We start from the raw sequence: 16,516 nt of genomic DNA on the forward strand, positions 1-16,516 counted from the left end.
AATAAAATCTTGACAGTACATTAATATTTTAGTTCTGATTAAATTTATTTTTGAATAATAGTATAAAAAACAAGAAAATGTATTTATTTTTAAATGTGACATATTATATGTGTATCTGTAGTTAGTTCGAAGGTAAAAAAATGACACGAGTGGCGCGTCGGTGGTGGTTAAAATCAAACGTATGTTTCTGCTTCATTCAACTCAACGACACAACACAAACATAACACAAACACAAACACAACACAAACACAACACAGAAACTAAAACCATCCTCCTCCACTTTTATCTCTCTTTCTATTTATATCTATATATAATTACGTAACCCATTTCTTTGATCCAACAACAAACAAACAAAAAACAAAAAAGAGGGAGAGAAGAAGAAGAAGAAGAAGAAGAAGAAGAAGAACCTTTTGGGACAGAACACAGCTACAGCCATGGCTGAATCCGTTTCACTTGACATGGAGAGGATCTATCTCGGTGGAAAGGTCTCACCCCTCTTCTTCTTTTCTTTCCAAGTTTTCATCTTTATACAAATCCATTCATTTTCATTACATGGGGTCCTTTGCAATTATTTCATGAACACGTTTACATCATTCACATTTTTATTTATTTTCGCTGTGCCTTGTTTTTGCAATAGGATCTCATTTCATAAATTCATGGGGTTGGTTGGTTTGTTTGTTTCCTTTCCTTGTGTTCTTCCTTTGAATTTATTCAACAAACCATTTTGGGATTCTGAGTATTTTTAAATGATAAATATTTGATCTGCGCATTCCTGATATGTCACATATTTCATGTCCTTCTTCTCCTAATAGATTTTCATTTGGTCATTGTTTTGGAATTTCATTATATGCATTATACTCTTATCCAAACGAAGCCTTAATCTTTTGTTATAGCTTCCTATAGCACTGTCTCTTTGTATATCATACAATTGTTGAAATATAGATTTAGTTTTTTTTAAGAAATTAATTTGCCTTTGCAGCATTTGATGATGTTTTTCTATACATATTTGATGAGGTTTACATGATATAGGAATTTATTTTCCTATCATAGTTTGTTGTTTGCCTTTTCCTTTTGTTCTTCTTCTTTTTTGTTTTTAGGTGGGGTCTAGGTAATTTTCCCCTATTTCTTATATGATGATGTTCATCACTTTGAAGGAATTGGATCCTTTGTGCTTTGGCTTTTCTGTCACCTCGATTCTTTCCACTTGCATTATAGTCTATGAGAACCTTAGCTATACCTTTCTTGTCCTTTATCTTATTGTAATGTTGATAATTCTACATGTTCCTTTACAATTTATATATACGTTATTATGTCACTAAAGTCATTCTCCTCCTTTTAAAAATTTCAAGATACTGTCCTATTTTTCACTGGCTTCATTCACCTTGTTTCTTTTCTAGGACATACAATGATTGGAATCTGAAAGTGCTTATTTCATTTATCTTTTTTATTTTTAAGAAGGGGTCTTAATATGCTGTTGCTTGTTAATTTGGGTTGTCCAAAAAAGGGGTAAAGGCACATAGTAGCCACCATGTTAGGGAATAATATTTGGAGAAGTTTGGCATTATTTTCCATTACTCAAATGGAGTACATACAAAATAAAGGATATCCTATGTGCTTCTATTTTTGTTCTGAAAGTTTATTTCAATTTTTGTACTTCTTTCCTATGTGGTTAAGTTTTACTTTTCTTACTGTGTTTTGTCTTGCACTTACTTTGGATTATTAATTCAGGAACATCACATTCGGACTGGCTGTGGTACTGTATCTGTTATAGTCTATGGGGATCAAGACAAACCAGCTCTAATCACTTATCCAGATTTAGCACTTAATCGTAAGTGTAGTCTGACATTTTCTTGTAGTCAATTATTCATTTTAAATGTCAAGATTCTGAACCTTTTTCCCTGCTGTTCTAAAATTTATTGTTTAGTTCTGTGATTACATTAGTGATTTTGTGTATGTTTCAACTCATTCTCTTAATCTAATCTGAAAACATTCTTTTACGTCTATGCATTGAAACAGACGTGTCGTGTTTCCAAGGACTATTTTTCTGTCCAGAGGCTGCTTCTTTGCTCCTTCACAACTTCTGCATATATCACATTAGTCCTCCTGGCCATGAGGTTTGTAACTTGATGGATTTGAATGTAATTTTTATTGCATTTAGAGCTGAACATTATTATTCACATAGTTCCTCTGGAACTTCCACAAGAGTTCTTTCAGTTAGGAGCTGCTTCAATTTGTCATGATGATCATATCCCTTCTGCCGAAGACTTAGCAGATCAAATAATTGAGGTTCTCAACTATTTTGGGTAAGTACAGTACAATTGCTCTGGTTAATATGCTTTTAACGGTTAGCTTAGCCTTGGTTGTTGTTGTGGTTGTAGAATAGGCTTCATTTTTTGAATTATTGCGTTTATTTGAACACAAGCAATATGCAGAAAGGACACTGCATACTCTCGAGTGAAATGTTTAATGTATGTAATATATTTACTAATGGCTAGCATGAACTATTTGCTTGGACAGGCTTGGTGCGGTGATGTGTATGGGAGTCACGGCTGGTGCTTATATCCTTTCTTTATTCGCAGTATGTACCTTATTAACAGTTCAACCAATGCTTATTAGTTTTAATATAATGTCAATCTTATTGATTTGTTCTTATTTGCTTCTTTGTTATAGATAAAATATAGGGACCGCGTTCTTGGTTTAATACTTGTATCTCCTTTGTGCAAAGCTCCTTCTTGGACAGAATGGATTTTTAACAAGGTTCCTTTCAAACACCAGTCGACTAATCCATTATGAGTTCTCTTATGTGATAACATTACCTAAAACTGCTTGTAATTTTTAGGTGATGTCCAATTTGTTATATTTCTATGGTGTATGTGGCTTGCTGAAGGAGTGTTTGCTTCAGCGGTACTTCAGCAAGGTATTGTAATGCAACGAATCTTAGCATCTCTCTTACTTTATCTCTTCCATCCGAATGTTGCGAGTTTCACTGGTCAATTTAACAGGAAGTTCGTGGTAATGCTGAAGTTCCAGAATCAGAGATAGTTGAAGCTTGCAGAAAAGTTAGTGCTTAATAAATTCCTTTGCTTACTTAGTTCCTTTTGTTCTTTTGGTGTATTTACCTCGCTTTGTGCTGTCTCTTTTTCCAGTTGCTGGATGAGAGAAAGAGCGTAAATGTCTTACGGTTTCTTCACGCTATTAATCAGTAAGATCTGCTAAATAGTTACTTCACCATATGTAATTTTGTGTGTATAGTATACCAGCATATTGATATGCTGTAACATTGTTTGCAGGAGGCCTGATATAACAGAAGGATTGAAGAGATTAAAATGCCGTACACTTGTTTTTGTTGGGGACAGTTCTCCTTTTCATTCAGAAGCTCTTCACATGACTTCAAAACTCGATAGGAGATATAGTGCCTTGGTCGAGGTATGTAGTCTAAAATGTGAATAACTATACCCTATCAGTGTAATGATCTATATACAGTTATTACATCATCCACAATTCATTTTGAGAGTGGGTTGATATGGCAGGTCCAGGCTTGTGGATCAATGGTTACAGAGGAACAACCACATGCAATGCTGATACCAATGGAGTACTTTTTCATGGGTTATGGTTTGTATAGACCATCCTATTTCAGCCACAGCCCAAGGAGCCCTCTTAGTCCATCTTGCATCTCTCCTGAACTCCTTTCTCCAGAGAGCATGGGATTGAAGCTAAAGCCTATAAAGACACGTCTTTCACTTCAAGTTTGATATTATTATATACACTTTTGTAATTTAAACCACTTCTTCTTTCTTTCTCTTCTTTTTTGTTTTATGAGTTTTTTACTGTTTAAGAGGGATATAGAAGTGGATGGAGAGAAGGAGAGTTGTACATAGAAAGAAAAGAGAGTTTGAGGATTTGAAGGAAGATATATAAATATATAGAGTGAGAGAGAAAAAGGGAGATTTCCCTTTATTCATTTGTAGTCATTATTAAGGTATCATTGGGCTGTGTCTGTAAATTCAATAACCCATAGGGACCCCTTGATTTTTAAAGATACCCTTCCCATTACTAGCATTTTTTTTCCATTATGCATTTGCTTTGACTGGATAGGAATTTTCATTGTTTCTTCCTCTTCTGGTTTTAGTTAACTTCCGCAGCGACCATTAGAGCCACATATGTTGTTCTAAAGTTTTACCACTCATTTCTTATTTGTCAAAAAAGTAAAACATAAAAGTATATGAAATGATACACATTCTCGAAACATAAAATGTGCCCTCATGGCCATAACTAATCAATATTGTTTATTCTCATAAGTTGCATTTTACCCTTCCCAACATTATCACTTTATAAATATCTGGTGCAGGTAGTTGTTATATATATAAATGGGGAAAAATGACACATAAACTTGTATACATAAGGTAAGGAAGATAATGAAATACAAACCAATATTGAACTCAGAGGATCTCTGGTTACACCAAAAGAGAAATCCAAATTTGGTATCTAAGGGGTTTTAGACTTTAGGTACATGTTTGGTACGTGCCCATTTTATAAATTAGGACTGATTCATTAACTAAAAAAGTGATTGATTTCTATACATTTTGATGCAAAGATAAAGGTAAGTGATTTATTTTTTACATTTTGGTTTTAAAATAATCAATTTTAACATGGTTTTGATTTATTGGTGAAGAAGACGGGACCCACTATTTTTCTGCTTATCTGAACCAATCACATACACTAAAAATGATATTTTTCTGTACCAAAAAGCTATAAATTTAACATTATATTTGTTGAAGTGAAGTACACGCTTGCAGAGTTATGTACCAAATCATTCACTCAATTTTAGTGAAAAAAATTTGATCTTTCTAAGGATCCGATCTTCAAATCAAGGTGGGTCTAGAACCCTTTGTGTTTTTGTGTTATTGGGAAGATGAAAGCATTGCTATGGTTTGTAGTTGTGTCAGTTGTGGTTGTTTCACTTTCACATAGCTCCAAAAAACCAGTGGGGGTTGCTAGAAAGGAAGATGTTCCTTACATTAAGTGCCAAGTGTGTGAAAAACTCGCTAAGGAGTTGCATCACCAAGTTTACAACAAGCAAGTTCAGATCTCTCCCAAAAAGGTTTTTTTTTTTCTTTTTCGTTTGAGTTTTTTTTTGTCTTAATTGTTTCATGGTATGTCTGTTTTAGTAGAATGATTTTGTGTTTTGTTTGGATGTTAGATATCGGAGTACCAGATTATTGAAATGGCAGAGAATATTTGTAATCTGAAAAAGGCAGAAGCTGATTGGATATTGCGCATTGATATTGTGGAAAAAGAAGATAGGTTGGAGGTAACATGATTCAATTTTGTGTTTGTTTATAATTCATAGCTTTATGGAGTTTTCAAGTTATGTTTGATGTTGTTATAGATGTTTTCCCCTTATGCTGCACCTTATGATTTCTTGGTCTTTTCATTAGATTTTGGATGGAAAGATATGTGACTTGTTTATATAATTTTGTTGATATTGGTTCTCTAACTTTCTCTCAGCTGGTGGAACAAGACTCTGAAGGTCAATGCAATTCTGAATGCAAGACTATTGAGCGAGCTTGTCAAGAGGTATGACACTTTTTCCGATGCTTTTGTTCATCACTAGTGAATAGCAACATATATTTAGAATAGAGAGGGACAATTTTACATTACTATATTCTCAAATCTCAATCAATTAAGAGCACTATGTTGATAATTGTTAGTCATGATGAATGCATTATGCACTATTTAAGTATCTCAATTTATTCACTATTCTATAAATTACTATGTGGAGCTGAATTGCTAACTTGAATTTGCAGGTCATGGGGTATTCTGATACAGATGTTGCTGAATATTTGTATAAATCCAAGCCAGATGTTGATTCATTGCTCAATTATCTTTGCAAAGACCTTACTAAAGCATGTAGTAAGAAGCCACCCCCAGTCCCTAAGGTATATATTTTTGAGTCTGGCTGTTGCTGCTGCTGCATAGAATATGTATTTTGTTCTTTACACAACTTTTCTTTTCTCAACAACAATAATATGCTCTTGCTTTGTTTCATTGTAGATATTACCATTTTCTTGTGTTTGTTTAATGCACCTACTTCTTCTCTTCTATTTGTTTGATGCATCTACTTCTTGTGTTTGTTTAATGCATCTACCAAATCCCACACAGTGCTCTAATGCAATGATTCTCTCTAACATTGCATATTTGTTTGATTAGCTAGTTCTCATCAAAAGATTTTCTCTATATTGCTGCAGGACAGGACTCCTGGTGAACCTTTTGTTGCGAAGTCTGATAAGGAGGCCGAAATGGAAAAGCTACTAAAATCTATGGAGGTATTTTTCCTTTTCTTCTTGTTTTATATTGTTGGAGGAAGGTTTACTTGCATTATGATCTTACTGTATTTATTTCTGCTTCAGGGCATGCCAGGAGCACCTGGCATGAAAATGTACTCGAGGGATGATTTAATGAACAAGAATCTTGGTGATGAAGATGCCGATGATGAAGATGAAGATGATGACGAGGCTGACCTCCCCTCAAAATTGGTATGATATTGATTGAAATGCCTTTTTCTAGAGACAGTATCTATAACCACTGATCATTGTATAAAATTGCATCTTATAGGGAAAAGTCTTGAGGGAAAAAGAAAGTGGAAAGGGTGACTGGAAACAGGTGATAATAAAAGGAATTGCAGACACGAGCACGACACTGAAAAAACATGCTGACAGAGTTTCGAATCGGATACGAAAATGGTGGCAGGGAAAGAAGACAACCACTACAAAGAAGGGTTCAAAGGCATGGAAGTCAGAACTTTAAGGTGCCATAGACACTGCATATCCTAGTGTTATTAAGAACTGCAGGCATTTTCCACAAGTTTTGTTAGAGGTACTGTGCTGAAGATGGACATGAGGTAGAAATGTAATGGAAGCAATGAAATGAGAGCTTTACAATCAACTACATGGATTAATTCATATACAGATCATGGATTTGGTTTCTTGGTGTATTTTAGTGACTCTACTGTTGATGTAAAAGGGTGGATCTACACTATAGCTAAACTGAACGATAGTGAAGTTTATGCAAAATGAGCTTTATGGACACATTTCTCTACAGGAGTTAGAAATTTATTGTGTCCTCTATATCTAATTAAACCTCAATTATGTTGATACAAAAGTGATTATTATGCCTACTATTAATTAGGATCAATGCCACAAGAGTTTCATATAAGCTTAATAATTGTGACATACTTTCTATATATATCAAATACTAAGATAAAAATAGATGATTTATGATATCACTCATCTCATAATTTGATAAACGCTTATCCTTGACATCATATTTTCATAACCACAGTTGAGCTTTGTAGTGGATCACACACCCCTTTATCTTAATAATCAAATTGTAGTCATGATCAGACTGTATTGGTTACATCATAGATATAAAGAGTAAAATATGAGAGCATGGCAGACACTGGATACTGGGTAAAAGGGGAAATAAACTAAACAGTAAATAAATAGAATTTTAAAGTTCACCATTACATCCAGAACAGAATTGAGCAATTGTGAGAAAGAAATCAAATAAACAGTGAATAAGTTACAGTTCTTAAGCAACAGCCTCTTCTTAAAAAAGAAGCTAATTGTCAAAATCTCAAAATTTGGCTTAACGCATCTTGTAGTACTGAATTCTTGAAGCATTGCATCTTCGACCATTCAATGTATACTTGAGCATTATATCAATATCCCTGGGATTCTTTTTATTTTGAGCCACAGTCATGCTCCCTACAATTGCCTCACCCTCACAAACGGTCAACACATCTTCAAGATAAAGGACTGTTTGTTTCCAATGTGTGGTTCTTGATCTAGGCCCTGCAAAAATATGATGCAGGTAACTCCATGTTTACAGGTTTAACAATTACTCAATATATGTGCTGCTGAACAAAAAAAAGAAAAACTGAAACAACTATATCCTTTTGAGGAACTTAATTCAAGTGCCAAAAACATAAAAACAGAAAATCAAAACATCAATGAGAACTTGGGAAGTAGAAAGGAATTAACCTGTAGAGAAGCCCATCAATTTATGACACCTTGTAAATGATACATCAAAATAAGCAACAAGAGCATGAATATAATCGTCACGTGCAGCTACAAGTTTAAAAGGTGCAGTGAATGAAGCGTCTCCAGGAGCCATCTTTGAGATATCCATAGTCTAAAAATTATGAAGCAATCAGTGCATATGTTCAAAATAAAGCAAGAAACTCTTGGGAACACAGAAATAAAGTACATAAAAAATATGGAACATCAGAAGAGCTATCCACCTTGAGAAGTTGGCAGTTTGTAGCTATCTGATTCTGATCAACTGTGTCAACGAGAGGTTCCACTATGGCTTGTTTCTTGATGCAGCTCATGTCAAATCCATATACATTTTTCCAAACTGATACAGAATATGAAAAAGCAATATCATTAAGCAGGTATAAAAATGAAAATGCAATATCTTTATGGAATTTGCTACAAAAGCTTGAAAATCATTGATACTCTCAAGCATAAAAAATAAAACTCTCGTGCATTCCTTAGCACACCCCTTTCTCTTTCTATACAGCTAGAAATTTCAAGAGTTTTAAACACTGCCTAATGGTAGGAATTGACATGTCATCAATTCATTAATACACGTAAAAATTAAAATAAATAATAGATTTATCTACTTGCATACAGGTTTGGGATGCTAATAAACACTGTCTTGGATGTCTTTTTCATTACAAGTACACTATAAGAGATTCATATACTCATTTAGCAAGAGATAAATAGCTCACACTCAATTTTATCTTCTTTGTAGTCTGCATCTTCAATAGCAGTGAGATAGAGGGATGCTTTATCTGGTAGCACAACTCCACCATCCACCTAAGCAAAAAGAAGAGTAAAAGGAAAGTCCAAAGTTTATAACCATCCCATACTAGTGTGTGTAATATTTAATCAGCCAAGTATCAGCTAGAGTGAAAAAGGCATAACTTACAAGCCATTTGTCACGAGCATAGAGAACAGAATTTAACATATTCTCAAACAACAAGAAATAACCCATCCATTCTGAAATTATAATATCAACTTTGGCAACTGGAAGTTCAAGTTCTTCAATCTTCCCCTTCAAAACTGTTACAACTGTAAAGAAAACAACTTATAGTAATTATAGTGAGTAGCTGTTGCAATTAACCTGCCCACTAAAACAAAATATACCGGAAATGAATTAGAGGCATATATAAATGGCATCACCATTAGAGTATCCATTCACTTCAACTATCTCCTTTGCCATGTCAGCCATATCGGAGCACTCAACCTGAGTTTTCAAAATTAAAAGCAGTGCAATTCAAAATGATGTAGATGTGGAATACATGATAAAGTTTTAAATCACAGATATTTTTTCATTAAAAACACTACAAGGAGAAAAGGGAAGTCAGACACTTACTGCATAGACATGCTTTGCCCCTGCTTTGGCACAAAATAGTGATAAAATGCCAGTCCCAGCACCCACATCGAGAACTATTTTGTCCTTAAATAAGAACTTATTCTGATAAATAACACTTTGATATGTCTTAGTTCTCACACTGTCCTTCAACATTTCCTGCAGTTCAAGAAGGTTGTCAATGTTATATATCTTTATGCATGAAGTATGAAGGAGGGCAAGCTTGGCTTCTTTTATCTTTTTCTTTCACAATGAATTTAAGAAACTTTCATAGTGAATGATAAAATGCATCCAAGGAAAAAATGAAATAATTTTAACCCAAGAAGCCACCCAATCAAAAGCAAGAGACATGATACAAATGATGCCCTCGATTTATTTTTAACATGTCTATCAAAACACGGCACATTATTTGGTTACAATTAGTTATCAACAACAAAAAACAGTGAGTTGAAAAAAATCGTCTTTTGGACAATGGGCACATTGGGTAAACAGCTTAATGAAGTGCTTATTCAACAAACTCTTATGAAATAAGCTAAAAATTACTTTTTCCATAAGCTCTTATCTCGTGAATCTATTGAAATAATCAATAAGCTAAAAACTAATACGAGGTGGTAAACTACTTTTAGAAGTTTATTTTCAGAATGTTTCAATAAATCAAAATAAGCACTTTGTACACGCTTAGAAAACACCTCAAATATTGCATAGCATTTTAACATTTATGTTCTGTTTCTTACTCAAAACTGTTAAAAACATCAGATTGAAAAGGACCCCCATTTCTAGACTAGCGCTCATTAAGTGCTTGCTCAAAAACTCTTCTGAAATAAGCTAACAATTTTTTCCCCACAAACTTATTAAAATGAGCTTAGAGTAAGGTCATAAACTATTTTCATAAATGGTTCTCCTAAGCCCATATAAGCTCTTTGAAAATTCAATAAAAAATCAAAATTTAAACTTGGAATAGGAAACTGCATCGGAGTTGAAGATACTTACTTCATGAATTCCTGCAAACACATATAGAAACAAAAAACGAGTGACGTTAAGAAAAGTGATATAGATGCATAAACAGATAATAAAAAAGTTGAAAACATAGAAAGGGAAATAGTAATATACCAAAATGAGAATAGGAATCAAAGTAGTAATCAGCACTGGTTTTATCAGCAGAAACGACGTCGAGAGAAGAAGGTTGAGCATCAACATCAGCATCAGCAACAAGGTCACACATTGAATGGTCAAGGTTGGAGCTTTCAGCTGCATCTTCGACCACTTCATCAGCATCCTGAAACCGAAGGTGGTTGCTGTTGTTGCTCATGTCGTTCTTCTTCTTCTTCTTACGGCGAACAAAGAAGTGAAAGATATGAATTTGCGGTTTTGTGTGGTCAAAGAAGATTGTAGAGTGTGCTTATGATTGGGAAATTAGGGTTTAGTGTGGGTTTTGGGTTTTTTGGCCTTTTATTCCGCCGGCGCGTTATTTATTTTTTTAGTTAAGGAGGGAACTCAGATTGGTCAATTTTAGGTTTAGTTATTCTGAGTCTAAATTTTGGTATATAATATGATGAGCATAGGTATTATTGAGACGGGTTAAGATTTGCTATTGCCTGATCTTAAAAATTATTGGGTTATTTTTTGAATTTGAATCTGACTCTAAGCTTGAAACTAATCTAACCTTAAATATTGATTGGTCAATTTTAAGTTTAGTTATTTTATGTTCGGTCTAAAGGGTTGGTATGCATTTTTTTTTCGATTATATAAAATTGTAATATATAGTTTTTGGTCCTTTTTTTGGTTATATAAAATTATCATCCAATTTAAACAGTGTGTTTTCCATTTTTCTAACTTTTATGATTGTTCAAAATTTATCATATTTATAATAATATAATACCTTTGGATTAAACAAATAACATTGTCACATTGACATGCTTATTTTGTACTCTCTCTTTTTTTGTATATTTGAAGTTATTATATTACTTATTTGAGTAGTTTTTGAGTTAATTATACCATCAAAAATTGGTGATAATTATGATATAATCTCTAGTGCACACTAAATGATAAATGAAGCATACCATTGCGCTTAAAAGATAATACCTAAATTTAATATATTGATGTTTTATATCACGAGCCCATTTCAAATTTTATACATGTATGTTGAATTCTCACTCACATCATCCTATATGAGAGTAGGCTAGTCTTAAAATTTGATATGTTGTTTTATAAATTATAATTGTACCTCACCTAAGCAAAAACATTCAACCTAACAACATAACACAATATTTTTCATTGCCTAGAATCAATAAAATGAGCATAAACCCTTAGTAATATTAAAGCAAGAGGATAAATTTTCCACAATAAAAAAGGATATGAACCAAAACTATACACTATAATTTTGGGTGACGCATTATTACTTGCATGATTCATATCATATAAATTAGGAGATAAAAGTTCGTAAAAAATAAGTCAAAATCATACAATTGAAAAAACAAAGTAACATCACATCATTTTGTAGTAACATTTTTAAGGCTTGTACCTCATGTAACTATTATTTTTTTTATGATCTATTATTCTACGTTTTGTCCTGAAGATACCCTAGAAAAAATTATTTACCTTATCACGTAATATGCTATTTGTACAAATTTGATAAACTATTTGAATGTAATAGTATGAATTATGAAATATGGTATATGTCAATTAGAATAAATTGTACTTTTGTCCTTAAGAAAGGATAAATGAACAAGACATTGATCTAATAATCTTAACTAAATCCAAAGTCAAAAATTCCATTATTGGAAGCCATATTTTTTAGGATAGCGAACTACGAATTCAAAATAGATTAATTCAGAAATATAAGGAAATGGGAAAATAAAGGAAGAGGTGAGGGTGAAGGGTAAACATAAACCCCACTGATCTCAATTTTGCAACACAAAACCACACTTTGTTGCTCTCTCTCTCATATTCATCCATTCTGAAGGAAAGGTACTATTTTTCTTTCATTCATTTCAGATCTCCTTTCTATCTTCTCTCATCTTTTCTCCAATTCATCTCACTACATCTAATATATACTTTATTTCTTCATTCTACTTCAAATATCTCTTGTAAGTGCCTACGCTACACTTTAATCGAACTCCACATTTATTTGGTAATTGGTATTAATTGTAACTCTAAGCCCCTTTTTCTTTTTGATTTTTTATTCATATTTAAAAATTTAAGCTTTCAGCTATTCATTCTTATCAATTTTGAGACAGAAATCGAATTTCTTAGAATCTATCTCAATGATAGACCTTGACACCTTCCATATCCTTATTTCATAAATGTTATCGTTGAGTATGCAGAAATCTAGGTAGGAATTTGAACTGTAGCACAAAATTTTGATTTTTTTAATAAGCAAAATAGCACAAGGGGTACATGCTTGATTCCCCTAAGCAAGGTCCCGGATTCGAGTTCTGTGGATGGAAAAAATCCATGCTGGAAGAGTTAGCCCCACTTACCTCTGGATGTTCCCGGCTCGGACAGAGTATACATGAGAGAAACAAAAAAAGCCATATACAACAAAGAATTAAACAGAGTTAACTGTTACAATGACAGCCCCTTCCAATCAAGCAATAGATTTTGTACACTATTGAGCAAAACCATATCTACCATGACTTACATAAGTATCAGAGAACCATTTCCAAGATCTAACTTGAATCAAGTTCATTAGACTCATCAAGTCGATTAGTAGATTATTGGGGAACTTGTTGAAAAACCACACAATACTGACCTCTCATGAGGCTTGTCTTAATTATATTTAACATCTCTAGTGTTTTAAAAGCTACACTTGTTGCTTTTTGAAACAAGAGGGGTGTTGAGTATAATTAAGCCAAACCTGAGAGAAGGTAAGTGTAATTTCCTTTAGTTTATTATTTTTTTGGATAAGGAATGTTATGTATTGTGCATTGGTTTTTTCTTTTGATCTGGAGTTTTTTTTGTTCTGCTTAATTTGCAGAATTTACAGGCTTCATGGCGTCAAAGTTGCAGCAGTTGCAGTCCAAAGCATGCCAAGCATCACAGTTTATTGGGAAGCATGGTAATTCTTACTACAAGCAGTTGTTGGAGAAGAACAAGCAATACATTCAGGAGCCACCTACGGTGGAGAAATGCGACCAGCTGGCAAAGCAATTGTTCTACACCCGCCTTGCAAGGTTATACTTTCCCCAACATTGTTTTTATCTGAAATAATGTTGGTTATGACGTGATTCACAATGTAAGATTGTTTTATTTGATTTGATTGATGCCCAAACCTTATTTTTCAAATAATGTTGTCGGCATTTGCGATGAGAGTTTTAATATTTCCCACCTGTCCCTCTGTTGCTAAGGAAGGAAGACCTGTAAATTGAGGTAGGGCTCATATAGGTGCGGAAATAACATTTGAAATGAAGAACGGAGTAGACTCTTATTATTCAGAATCTTAACCCAGTATTTCAGTAGCATTGCAACCAACACCAATTTGTCTTTATAAATCAGTATTAAGAGGTGCATATTTTGGAAATTTAGCGTCAACATTTCAGTCAAATATGACATAGCATTGGTTTTTTCCGACAGATTGGAATGGTAATCGATGTTTGTTGCTCCTTGCTTGCTTGTTGATGCAGTACTTCTTTGCTGTTAAATTTTTACTCTCCCATGCTTGTTGTGTTGTAATTAGTTGAAAGTACAACTTAATGTTTACTAAACTGCTTACAGAAGTTAGCAAACCCCATGAAGAACATTCTGCTAATGCTCAATGGGACCTTACTTAACATAACATGTTTAAGTAAAATATTCAAAGTGCAAACTATTGTTCCTATAATTCCTACGTTTATGCCCAGAGTTGTTATTGTTAACTAAAGAAACAAATACAGGACTAGCATCCTTCATTGTTGTTTTAAAAAAAAAATGCATTATGAAGAACTTCTGGAGTGTAGAATAGCATTTGCCTTTTCAGTCATTACCTCAGAGTGAACTCTTAAGTTTTAGACCCCGGGTTTATTGTTAATTGATGTAAACGAACTTGCATTGTACACCATATTGTATAAATATGCTTATTATATGTCGATCAACACTACATTGTCTAAGTATGTTTTTCTATTAACATGTCAATATGTGTGTTTGATTCCAACCTGACCCTCAAATCAGGATTGCATTTTAAATCACTTGCCAAATGTACATTCTTTAAAAACAAAATAGCAATATGAGCTTGTTGTATGCAAAATTGTATACATTATTAGCGTTCTGCTTCTATGCATAACCTTCCCTATCCTTTACAGTATCCCCAGCCGTAACGAGTCCTTCTGGAAGGAGCTTGATCATGTGAAGAGTTTGTGGAAGAACAGGCAAGATTTAAAGGTGGAAGATGCAGGTATTGCTGCTTTGTTTGGCCTTGAATGCTTTGCCTGGTATTGTGCCGGTGAGATTGTCGGAAGAGGCTTTACTTTCACCGGATACTATGTCTGAAAATAACCATTTGGAAGTGGATATTTTAGCAGCAGGAGCTTTTGTAATCCTAAGTCAGTGCTCTAGTCATTTATACATTATGTGGATTATGGGCATTCTACATCCCAATTTTTGTTTTGGTTTTGGAAAGAAGCTGAGTAACTAGCGGCTAACTTTGATAAGCCTCAATAAACCCCCTTATATTTGAAGCGGGATGGACCATACCATGTTTTCTGTTCTTATCATATTGGTACTCACTAATGATGATACTTTGCAACAATTTTCTTTAAAGTTTACATGAAATGCAATTTGGTCGAAATATGAAATAAAGTTTAGAACCATTCATTTTCCACGATACCCCTCATAATTGCTATAATTAACAAAATGTTCCTGCTCCTCTGATTTAATTAAGGTGGTTTTACCTATATCTAAGGTGAGTCACAAACATTGACGTAATTGTGAAAGGTGGTAAAGCAACTAATGTTATATATAAAGTTAGAACATAACATAATAGAAAATGCAAAGGGAGAGAAGAGTTTAACATCAACTCTTAATCCCTTTCCTTAGATATATACAAATTTCACAATGGCTATCAATTACATCTCACGCGCCACAGTTGCATTCACCCTCTTATCTCTTCTTGTTGCTGTCCATTGCGTTGATGTAATTTCCACAAACACATTCTATGATCATAGTTATTAGATCCTTCCATTAATCATGTGTATTGCATGTCAAATTCACCTTCAAAATTATATTAATAATAATATAAATGTGATGAACCTAGGATCTATTTCTAGATTTAATGTAAATCTTACGTTTGATGGTTATTATGTAGGAAGACAAAACGTGCAGCAGGACATGTATTGCTCAGCAATGTGACTGTGAGAATAAGATTCATTCATTTTATTTTTGGGATGCTTGTGTTGTTCCATTTCTATTTGTTTTTATGTTTTAATAATATGTAATATTGATACATAGTTGATACCATGATTAATTAGTTTAATAATCACTTAAATATTTCAGCTTTAGGAATCAGATACGGCAAGTTTTGCGGGAAGGGTTATTGGGGTTGTCCTGGTGAGGCAGCATGCGACGATCTTGATGTTTGTTGCATGGGCCATGATGACTGCGTTGACAAATTCGGTATTCATTATTTATTAACCACCATTGACTCGACTCTAACTTAAATAAAAGTAATACAAATTAATAGTGGATGATGTGCTAACAGTGTAAAATGGTTTTACAGGAATGACCCATGTGAAATGCCATGTGAGGTTGAGAAATTGTATAACCAGAGTGGTGAGATCTGGCAAGGTTGGATTTTCCAAGGAGTGTCCTGTAAGTAGAGTTGCACCAACCATTATAAAAGGCATGGACTTGGCCATATTTCTCAGCGAATTGAGTAACACCTTTCCTCATGATAATTTACTCAGCAACAAGCTTGTCTAGATTCTCAACTCTTTATCATCTTTTTATTTCTTAATAACTATGTCTTGTAATGTATGATATCACAAATGAACCCATTTATTTCATTCTGCAAGCTTCCAAGATAATAAGAAGATATTTATTATCCTTCCTATGCTTTTGTATGTTTTCCCATCACAAAAGAACTTATCATTAACTCAAAATTATGTAT

General features: G+C 33.5%; 5 protein-coding genes across 7 annotated transcripts; 4 read left to right on the forward strand and 1 right to left on the reverse strand.

Annotated features, from left to right (window-relative positions):
* On the forward strand, positions 234–3,933 carry LOC109342702 (pollen-specific protein SF21-like). 2 transcript variants are annotated; one of them, XM_019580659.1, is made up of 12 exons: positions 234–485; positions 1,729–1,828; positions 2,017–2,114; positions 2,215–2,303; positions 2,518–2,578; positions 2,671–2,757; positions 2,840–2,917; positions 3,003–3,059; positions 3,147–3,202; positions 3,291–3,426; positions 3,531–3,773; positions 3,805–3,933. In XM_019580659.1, exons 1-11 carry the CDS (start codon positions 435–437, stop codon positions 3,750–3,752), a joined length of 1,035 nt encoding a protein of 344 aa, XP_019436204.1. In that variant the 5' UTR covers positions 234–434; the 3' UTR covers positions 3,753–3,773; positions 3,805–3,933. The 2 variants fall into 2 exon arrangements, with proteins under 2 accessions (XP_019436204.1, XP_019436203.1); XM_019580658.1 differs by having other exon boundaries at positions 3,531–3,933.
* Positions 4,724–6,842, forward strand: LOC109342703 (nucleophosmin-like). The gene is made up of 7 exons (XM_019580660.1): positions 4,724–5,101; positions 5,201–5,311; positions 5,509–5,577; positions 5,808–5,939; positions 6,249–6,326; positions 6,411–6,536; positions 6,616–6,842. Exons 1-7 carry the CDS (start codon positions 4,913–4,915, stop codon positions 6,805–6,807), a joined length of 897 nt encoding a protein of 298 aa, XP_019436205.1. The 5' UTR covers positions 4,724–4,912; the 3' UTR covers positions 6,808–6,842.
* LOC109342701 (probable protein arginine N-methyltransferase 1) lies at positions 7,469–10,942 on the reverse strand. The gene is made up of 10 exons (XM_019580657.1): positions 10,810–10,942; positions 10,549–10,759; positions 10,429–10,439; positions 9,442–9,597; positions 9,249–9,312; positions 8,995–9,137; positions 8,795–8,882; positions 8,303–8,418; positions 8,043–8,193; positions 7,469–7,853 (listed from the first exon to the last, which is right to left on the reverse strand). The coding sequence occupies exons 2-10, from the start codon at positions 10,745–10,747 to the stop codon at positions 7,648–7,650; spliced, it is 1,134 nt and encodes a 377-aa protein (XP_019436202.1). The 5' UTR covers positions 10,748–10,759; positions 10,810–10,942; the 3' UTR covers positions 7,469–7,647.
* Positions 12,285–15,197, forward strand: LOC109342706. The gene is made up of 3 exons (XM_019580663.1): positions 12,285–12,405; positions 13,415–13,610; positions 14,715–15,197. The coding sequence occupies exons 2-3, from the start codon at positions 13,429–13,431 to the stop codon at positions 14,899–14,901; spliced, it is 369 nt and encodes a 122-aa protein (XP_019436208.1). The 5' UTR covers positions 12,285–12,405; positions 13,415–13,428; the 3' UTR covers positions 14,902–15,197.
* On the forward strand, positions 15,378–16,457 carry LOC109342705 (phospholipase A2-gamma-like). Of its 2 annotated transcripts, none has more exons than XM_019580662.1 (4): positions 15,378–15,555; positions 15,728–15,761; positions 15,904–16,023; positions 16,127–16,457. In XM_019580662.1, exons 1-4 carry the CDS (start codon positions 15,466–15,468, stop codon positions 16,327–16,329), a joined length of 447 nt encoding a protein of 148 aa, XP_019436207.1. In that variant the 5' UTR covers positions 15,378–15,465; the 3' UTR covers positions 16,330–16,457. The 2 variants fall into 2 exon arrangements, with proteins under 2 accessions (XP_019436207.1, XP_019436206.1); XM_019580661.1 differs by having other exon boundaries at positions 15,378–15,543; positions 15,716–15,761.

This window comes from Lupinus angustifolius, chromosome LG03 (assembly GCF_001865875.1).
Source record: "Lupinus angustifolius cultivar Tanjil chromosome LG03, LupAngTanjil_v1.0, whole genome shotgun sequence".
Classification (NCBI taxonomy): Eukaryota; Viridiplantae; Streptophyta; class Magnoliopsida; order Fabales; family Fabaceae; genus Lupinus; species Lupinus angustifolius.

What these genes read in the sequence shown, in the direction of transcription:
- LOC109342702 (XM_019580658.1), top strand. Translation starts at nt 435, where the DNA reads ATGGCTGAATCCGTTTCACTTGACATGGAGAGGATCTATCTCGGTGGA. An exon ending in TCCAGATTTAGCACTTAATC is followed by an intron (nt 1,829 to 2,016) that starts GTAAGTGTAGTC and finishes GCATTGAAACAG; the next exon opens with ACGTGTCGTGTTTCCAAGGA. An exon ending in TTCAGCGGTACTTCAGCAAG is followed by an intron (nt 2,918 to 3,002) that starts GTATTGTAATGC and finishes TCAATTTAACAG; the next exon opens with GAAGTTCGTGGTAATGCTGA.
- LOC109342703 (XM_019580660.1), top strand. Translation starts at nt 4,913, where the DNA reads ATGAAAGCATTGCTATGGTTTGTAGTTGTGTCAGTTGTGGTTGTTTCA. An exon ending in AAAAAGAAGATAGGTTGGAG is followed by an intron (nt 5,312 to 5,508) that starts GTAACATGATTC and finishes ACTTTCTCTCAG; the next exon opens with CTGGTGGAACAAGACTCTGA. An exon ending in AGCCACCCCCAGTCCCTAAG is followed by an intron (nt 5,940 to 6,248) that starts GTATATATTTTT and finishes ATATTGCTGCAG; the next exon opens with GACAGGACTCCTGGTGAACC.
- LOC109342701 (XM_019580657.1), bottom strand. Translation starts at nt 10,747, where the DNA reads ATGAGCAACAACAGCAACCACCTTCGGTTTCAGGATGCTGATGAAGTG. An exon ending in GGGCAAAGCATGTCTATGCA is followed by an intron (nt 9,313 to 9,441) that starts GTAAGTGTCTGA and finishes TTGAAAACTCAG; the next exon opens with GTTGAGTGCTCCGATATGGC. An exon ending in CAAAGAAGATAAAATTGAGT is followed by an intron (nt 8,419 to 8,794) that starts GTGAGCTATTTA and finishes ATTCTGTATCAG; the next exon opens with TTTGGAAAAATGTATATGGA.
- LOC109342706 (XM_019580663.1), top strand. Translation starts at nt 13,429, where the DNA reads ATGGCGTCAAAGTTGCAGCAGTTGCAGTCCAAAGCATGCCAAGCATCA. An exon ending in TTCTACACCCGCCTTGCAAG is followed by an intron (nt 13,611 to 14,714) that starts GTTATACTTTCC and finishes TATCCTTTACAG; the next exon opens with TATCCCCAGCCGTAACGAGT.
- LOC109342705 (XM_019580662.1), top strand. Translation starts at nt 15,466, where the DNA reads ATGGCTATCAATTACATCTCACGCGCCACAGTTGCATTCACCCTCTTA. An exon ending in TATTGCTCAGCAATGTGACT is followed by an intron (nt 15,762 to 15,903) that starts GTGAGAATAAGA and finishes TAAATATTTCAG; the next exon opens with CTTTAGGAATCAGATACGGC. An exon ending in TGACTGCGTTGACAAATTCG is followed by an intron (nt 16,024 to 16,126) that starts GTATTCATTATT and finishes ATGGTTTTACAG; the next exon opens with GAATGACCCATGTGAAATGC.